The 8,143-nt window shown below is 36.3% G+C and overlaps 1 protein-coding gene across 4 annotated transcripts; it reads right to left on the bottom strand.

The window, feature by feature from the left end:
* Positions 1-80: 80 nt before the first annotated feature.
* LOC118426006 (mediator of RNA polymerase II transcription subunit 19-like) lies at positions 81-7,730 on the bottom strand. Of its 4 annotated transcripts, none has more exons than XM_035835217.1 (8): positions 7,492-7,730; positions 7,116-7,163; positions 6,303-6,425; positions 5,906-5,939; positions 5,199-5,298; positions 4,534-4,606; positions 2,780-2,901; positions 81-2,281 (listed from the first exon to the last, which is right to left on the bottom strand). In XM_035835217.1, exons 1-8 carry the CDS (start codon positions 7,691-7,693, stop codon positions 2,267-2,269), a joined length of 717 nt encoding a protein of 238 aa, XP_035691110.1. In that variant the 5' UTR covers positions 7,694-7,730; the 3' UTR covers positions 81-2,266. The 4 variants fall into 4 exon arrangements, with proteins under 4 accessions (XP_035691110.1, XP_035691109.1, XP_035691108.1 ...); XM_035835216.1 differs by having other exon boundaries at positions 4,525-4,606; XM_035835215.1 differs by having other exon boundaries at positions 4,510-4,606.
* Positions 7,731-8,143: the final 413 nt, after the last annotated feature.

An 8,143-nucleotide genomic window follows, 5' to 3' on the forward strand; every position in this document is an offset into this window, starting at 1 on the left:
TCCGACAAAAAAAATCCTTTACAGAAGATGCCAAATGAAATCTTAAAACTATGCAGAGAATACAGTATTTCATTACTTTATGGGCACTGGGTCAGAGTATAATAAGATTTGAGTCTGTATAATTACATGTGTAGCTGCATCTGAAGAGCTAAACCTGGTTCAACACCACAACATACTGCACAGCTTCTCAGGGGGACCATCCATGAATACATGTGAGGGGGGCAAAACAATTCATTGCTCATGAAGTCATAATGATCATTTCTTGTGACCCATGACTATGCTATCACTTTAGCATGTAAAATTATTTGATTGTAACTATCCCCTTACGTGCATCAGTGGACAAACCCCAATGAGAATGAATCCCACAATTGTCTGTATGATTGGGGAATCATTAGGGAAGGGCTGTTTCATTACTCTGACCAGGACAGGGTTGATATAATACAGGGCTCTCTCCTGCGTCCATCCATTGCATCCAACTTGACAAACAAAATTAATATTTCATCACATTTTCATCAAGCTGTGAACAGAGCCAGTAAAGTTTTACAAGATTGAAACCATTTGAAAGTTATTTCCAGAAAAAGCACAAACAACTATTTCAGAGGGTCCCAATTTAAAAATGTGTGCAGTCACAAATCAGAAAACATGGTTGTGTTTGAATGGACACAGCACTTTTGCCTCTTACACAACATGGCTTTGTAATGGTCAACTGTGGGGGCTGGGAAATTCTCCAATCATGGTGATTTTCAGTGAGAAAATGAAATGATAAGGGATTCATATAGTACTTAAAATTCAAAATATTCCATTCATGGATCCAACAAGAAATTTGCACCATCAGATTTTTTTCTCAAACTTTGGCTCTGACACTCTGCGAATACAAATCTATGTTTAGTATGACAAACTTCACTGGCCAATGACTATGATACAAACCACAGTTGGCTTTGTAAAACAAGCATCAAAATGTGCTAGAAACAGATACTATTATACATTGTCAGTATGATTTTGCAAGTATTCAAAGTCTTTAATCTATATTCCTAATATAGACCATACGCATGTTAAGGTTTAATGCAAGAATAATTACATGAGGCTGCACTAGTTTAATTTCTTGGTTCTCGGCTTTTGGAAAAAAATAAAGTAGGTGGGCCAAATCAACGTGAAACAAACATCTCGGAACTACATGCTACCGCAGAAGCCAAAAAGTTAACATACAAGGCTGGTTAACTTTTCAAACCAAAGATTTTTGAACTTATATCAACTTTTGATGCAATTGACAGATGGAAAACCAGTCCTTTACAACTAGGAAGAGAAGAACCATCATCAAATGTTGGTACCAAAATAAGCATTTCGTGGTAGATTCAAATCCCAAATGGTTCGTTTTGTTTGATTTAGAAAAAAAAAGGAAGAAGCAAACTTGGAAACCGAGATATTCAATCAGCAATTCCTGAACAATATCTACATGATATAAACAGATTATAAACTAGTCACTAGTCTTTATCAACCAGCATAAATGTAGATGAGTTACATGCAGATATGTACAAGCTTTTAACATAATTTCTGGGAAAATGCTGATGTTTACAATTTTTCATTCCTGAACATCTATGGAATATTTTGCCACACATATCCTTTTTTGAACAGCTTGTGAAAAGCAGTTATGATTTTGTACAATAATTTCTGATGTTATCATAATGGTTGTGATTGCTATAAATATAATACAAGTATATAATGTATCACAAAACATAAATTACAAACTGGCTATCACAGACATTCTGGGACACTTTGCTGTAAGTTTTTCAGAGTGCAGCTCTTTGAATTTTGACCCCATCCGTAGTACTTCATCCAAAAAAATGCAGAAAACTAGAGGGAAGAGTCCTAACACCTGCTTCAATAGATAGCTTTTTGGTGATGTCCCTAGGGAGCAAGCCTAATACTTCTGTGTAGTATAGTTTTCCATGACTTGTATGAAGCACAAACATCCTATGAAGAAAATGTACATCTAGCTAGCACCAATCTTCCAAACTAAGATCACCGAAGCAAGCAACTATGAAAACTAAAAATGTCCACTTATTACGAACACCTAGGAAGTCTATCAAATGTATGGTCCAATGTTTCCCTCCAACAAAGTGTCCACAACAAAAAAATCTCTATCTAATGCATGGTTGGTCAATTTGCATGTAATTTGCATGATTGATTGACAGGTCGTTGGGTCCGTGGTCTAGCTGCCCTCTGACTGGCAAAGATAATGATGACACCATCAGTAGAAGACTGCTTCTCAGGTGCTCCCAGTCTGAAACACAACAAAACAATATCATTAGCAAATTTTCAATAATATATATCCTGTGATATTCCCCATGGGAAAATTTTTAAATTTAGACCCCTAAATATGGTTTGGGGGTGTATTTTGGGTAACTTTTATTGTTATCTTTAAACTTTGAATTGACAAAGAAATCCTGAATCTCAAAAAAATTCGGCATGGGTTCCCCGCTAAGACCCCTAACTGGGGGCCAACTATCAGAAAACTGCCAGAGGTTTATCAAAACAAATTGCTGGGGGATTTTGTAACGGGGAGCACTGGACTTAAACTGTTATTTTTTGAAATTCTACCTCAAAGTAGCCGGCTGGAAAAATGTAAGTAGGCGGCTAAAATCGCCGCCTGCCGCCTTGTTTTGACAAGGCTGCTTCTGCCTTAAAGTAAATCATGATGATCAAATGTGCATTTGTCACAACCATACCCATAAAGTCAGGAAAAAACATGATAAAGAAATCATATTAAAATCATGTTAACCTTTTTCTTCTTCTTGTCTTTCTTTTTCTTCTTCTCCTTCTTTTCACTGTCTTCGTGCTTCTTCTGTTTCTTAGTTTTCTTTTCACTTTTCTCCCCACTTGTAGTGCTGCTTGCTCCCATATCTGTAATGCAAAACAACACAGATTTGAATCAACAAGTTTGGGTGCATGTACAGTAATGGCACCAGCAGATTATGAGTAGACTTCGAGGGTTGTTTTAGTGCTGTTTGCGTGTAAATGACAGAATTATAAAATAATTATGGTAATGTGCTGTGAATGTCATCATGAAATTTTTTTTTCACACTATCTTTGGCTTCAGCATGTAAGCTCATCTGTCGCAGCTGGTATGATCCATGTTGAAGTTTTTAAATTTCATTTAATACAAGCAAATTGCTTACCTCAACAGATGTGCAACCACAAATTTGAGGTACTAGCCAATTTTCAAGTGTTGAATAAAAGATACAAAATTTGGCTTTGCTGCCAGAATCCTTTGTTGCTCCACAGAAAAATAGCTGATATGACAAGTCTGTGAGATCTAAAGATCATGTTCAGCAGCAATTCTTGGAGATTTATAGATATTTACAGGTCATCAACCCCATACAAAGTACTGAAAGATTTTCAGGCTAAAAAATGATTCTCTGGTGATTCGAAATTTTGCGACTTCCTGGCAATCATCAAATTTGGCTGAAGGTCGTTGACATTGTGATGCTAGCTTAACAAACACACAATAATGTTATATTACAGTGAAATTATATTCATCTTATTTCACCACAATTATGTCAACACATGCAGCATATTTCAGTCCATATATGATATTATGTATATGTCAATAAATCATAATTGAAAAATAGATGAACCTTAACTGCCAGTTTCTGAGGTAAAATGAGGAGTACGATCATGCAGGCACTGCTCAAAGCCAGTCCTTCAAAAACACAACACTCAAAAGGACCATTCCATTCTCAATACAGGGGAGGGAGCTCTATCCATGGACATCTCTTCATTGACATTATGCATGTCAGAAATGTACAGAAGGCCAGGACCAAATAAGAGTAAGAAGATTGAGGTGTGGAAAATAGAAGAATTAGTTTGTGAAAACAGTGAAAATTAGCATTTCAGACAGAAAAGTGATAGCTTGTACAAGTTTATCATGATTTGTTTGATCCCGTTGTATCTCTGATATGTTGTGGTTTGGAAAGACACCTATTGTAGGATCAGACAAGTCCAAAAGTCAGTGTTTGATCATTTCTTTAAATAACTTAGGTGAACTCTACATTACCACATTGTATAGCATATTGACTGTGATACCATTGTGTTGTAAAAATGTATTAAAAAAAAGTGATTTGTTTACAAATTAGCCTTGTTTTTGGTCTAGGTATCAGACTAGTTCATGACATTATGTATTGTCATCTTTTACTTAGCCATAGACATTTCACAACTTATGTGATTGAATGAGAAAAGAGAGTTTTCAGGAGTTGTTATGAACAGAAACATGAAGCAAAATTTTAAATTCCAAGGAATATTTCGAGGTTTGTGGTGGCAAGATCCTACAATAGGAATGGAATATATAGAATGGCAGAGACACTGGAAGAAGACAGACGTATATAGATTTTGTGTTCCAGTCAGATTCTGTGGCATCTCCTGTGGTTGCCTCCCCTGTTCGGCTGGGAGAATGGAATGGTCCAGCACTAGTTTTACCTGTGTGGCTCTGAGAGCTATCCTGGACTGACATACCCTCACTGGTCTTACTGTGCTCACGCTTGTGCTTCTTGTTTTTATGTTTCTTCTTGGCTGGAGGCTGCTGGTGAAGTAATCTGTACTGCTCCGGGATCTAGGGTCAGAGAAGTACATATATTTGGCCAAAGCAATTCAATTCCCTAGTTCTTAATCAATTTCAAGAAAACAATGGAGCTGCTGTAATTGAAATTTTACTAAAAAAAAAAATGTATTGTTTTTTACGATTCAGTTCTCAAGCATAATGATATAGTGAATACAAGACGACATGGAAAATCTTACTTGCTTGTTTGCATTTTTTGGTATAAGTTATAACACACGAGTTTGAAACTGTTACAGTAAGTACAAGCTACAAAAGACCAGACTGTAAGGTTTGATCACTCACACTGGGAAGGTGCATCTGGTGGGTTCTTTAAACATGTGGCTTTTTCAGATGTGACCTAACGCTTTACATCCCATATGAGAGGGCATCCCTAACCAAACTACACACTGTGAGGCAGGCATGTAAAATTTAGAATGCACAACATTTGCCCTGCTCTAGGAAGCCAGAACCTTTAGATTCTCGATCAACACTCCTAACCACATGGCCACCATGCCAACAAGCATCTTATATACTAGTAGCATAATATGGACTAATAAAGTTTCTAAGAATCCATGGCAAGTATCTTAACTAAGATAAAAGTACCCACCGGCCCTGGATGTAACCTGAAGCCCTGAAGTTGTGGTCCTGACAGCTGATACAGCTCCTTTCCCACTATGGGTGGTTTCTCAATGAGCGACCTCAGACTGCTATAGAAGTGAACATACGAAACAAAAACAAAAACATGTTCATGGTTTACACAATTACAAATCCTATTAGTATCAGATCTAGAACTATGACATACATTGTATAATGATTGGCAAATATTCACAATATATTCTATTTTTTACAAAATCATGTAAACCCTGTCAGTTACAAATTTTGATCTTGATAGTTTTCAGCAACAAGAACATGTGTAAAATCACTTTTTGAATTCACAGCATTTTGAACAAGCTGCATGGGTAAAGTGTAAACAATAACAAACTACAATTGAACAACAACATTCAGAAAGGAGAGAACATGATCTTGCCTCTGTGCCATTCCTGTGACATTGCTACTGGCCGCAGTAGATATTAATAATAGAGCAGAAACATTTCATTACACAAGGTAATCAATACATAAACCTGTAATTATGTATCAATCATAACTATACTACATTACAATATGTGTGAACAGTATCTATCAGTTTATACTTGCATAAAGGTAGACATTTTGTTAGCACTAAATAAAAAAAATTATAAGTGTCATAAAAACTGCTACGACTAAGTTTATACTATATAACATAATAAATTCATAACTTATACATTCGTTTCCTACCTTCCATCTTGCAAACCTGGAGTGTCTATAAAACCTGTTGTGAAAAAAGATATAAGACATATTTTAAGCATTGTTTGTCAACACTAAGGTAAATGGATCAAAATTGTAGCTAGCCAAAATCTATTTTGTTCTGGAAAGTCATGACATCTGGAAAGTCATGACATCTAAACCTTAGACACTTACTTACTTCTCAATCGTGAAATGGTTAACAATAAATTGTTAAGTTGTGTGTGTGTGTCAGAGAGACAGAAAGTTAACTGTATGAAAACTTCTGCTTCATATTACTTTGCATGGATGCATGTAGTAAAAAAGACATAAATGCTATAATTTTTCGGTAGAGAAAATATTGTGTGATGAAGTCTGAGTCTGAAAGTCGATGTAAAAGGACATTCCTTACCTGGTAAGTTTGGTAGAAAATTGCTGAGGGGCTCCTTGACTTTCTTGCCACAGAACTTATGGAATGAGTGCTCCAGACCATGGTGCTGGATCAGGTTCACACTGCCTGTGATGTCTACTGCAGCTGAGGGCAGAAAGAAACATTTCATGTTGTTTGTATTAGACCATACATGCATGTATAGACCAAATAAGCATACATATATATCTTATTTGTAGGGGTGGGTATCAGTACAGACAATTCAGGTCCAGGTGCAGTCCAGGTTCAGAGGATCAGGTCCAGGTCTGGACTTGAACCTGGGCCTGTTTGTCTGTGAAAACTCATTGATGGTCTGTACTCAAAGCAATTGGTCCATTTTGCTAGTTAGGAATCTGTTTGGTGGAGTAACCTATTGTCATGTTAAATGCTAATTCCTTGTTTATATAATAACTTAGACCAAGTTTGTCTGAAGAAACTTGGTAAAAATGACTATCAATATGCAACTCTCCTCTATTTTGCTCGTGTTATTTTCTTGACTGATAAACCCCAAAACGCATGGATTCCTGCCACTGTAGTGCGGGCATAATCTGTTCATTTTCTAATCAGTGCAAAAATCTGGTCCACTGATTTTTTTTTCAGATCCATTTTTCTGGAACGGTCCAAGAAGAAAAAATGGTTACCCACCCCTATTATTTAGATGTTGCTTGCTAGGTTAAAAAAAGTAGAACCCCAAGTAATCCTTCTGGTTATCACCCAGTCCTGACAGACCAGAACTTCCACATCAAACGTTACCGCGTCCCAGTTACAACATGTATGAATTCACACATTTCACAGTACCTTGTGCACCTGGTGACACATGATGAGGTCCACCTGGTCTGGGGATACCTAGAAATATCAAAGGAATCATAAGAAGTTAGTCGAAGTATACTGATTTACCAATCAGCTATACAGTATGCGGAAATATAGCCACACCTATATAAAACTATAACAACTGATTTTGCTTATCTTTTTGTTTCCACATAAAAAGTTTATCTAGGAACTAATAATAGTATAAGTATTCACCGACGTTTGACTCTGAATCAGAATGCGTTATGATATGTCAAAAGAAAATATTTTCTTTACAGTTATCATTATCAAACATAGCTTGTTTTTGTCACTTTCCATTTTCCAGAATTTCGGTCCAAGCATATAATTATGTGTTGCGTTGACATACCTGGCATATCTTTTAGGAGGTAGAACGCCGAATCCTCGTGACTTGTCTGCCCGTTCTGGGTGACTGGAGGTTCCCCGTCTGTTCTGTGAGGCAATGGTTCTGTTTGTTGGTTATAATTTTGTGAAATAGAGCCACTAGAGGGCGGATTTTGTGGCAAATACATGTCCATATTGCCGTAATTCCATCTTTCGTCGCCCGCCATTTTGAAATAGACGATACCATTCAGGAGGGAGGTAATTCAGAGATATTGACAATATAAATAACTTCGGCTGACGCATAACTTGTTTAAAATACAATAATAATGTTATACATATATTTGAAATTACAATATTATGCATATTTTCTTTAAAATACTGCTGTCTGGCATTTAATTTCTAACTCTTAAAACTGTAATACCTATACAGTAGTATAATTGCCCAGTAGCCTGACAGCTGTCACTATATAGCTCCTAATTCGGGACAAATCTGCTCACTGAAATTGAAAATCATTTCATCTACTTATTACCAATTTTGATAAAATAACCCAGGACTGATATTATATTTTTATTATAACAAAAGTTTTAAACTTTTATGTTTTGATATCATTGTGAGTATCACGAGTTTATGTGAGTTTAGGCGAAATATGCCAAGCGTCGAATGAGTACTAGGATAAG

The sequence above is a fragment of the Branchiostoma floridae genome, chromosome 11, assembly GCF_000003815.2.
Source record: "Branchiostoma floridae strain S238N-H82 chromosome 11, Bfl_VNyyK, whole genome shotgun sequence".
NCBI lineage: Eukaryota > Metazoa > Chordata > Leptocardii > Amphioxiformes > Branchiostomatidae > Branchiostoma > Branchiostoma floridae.

Excerpts from the sequence above, each read along its gene's own strand:
- LOC118426006 (XM_035835214.1), bottom strand. The coding sequence starts at position 7,693 with ATGGCGGGCGACGAAAGATGGAATTACGGCAATATGGACATGTATTTG. Across the intron at positions 5,299-5,905 it reads CCAGGTTTGCAAGATGGAAG|CAGTCTGAGGTCGCTCATTG; the intron begins GTAGGAAACGAA and ends TCACTTCTATAG. Across the intron at positions 2,902-4,473 it reads TAGCTCTCAGAGCCACACAG|ATATGGGAGCAAGCAGCACT; the intron begins GTAAAACTAGTG and ends TTTGCATTACAG.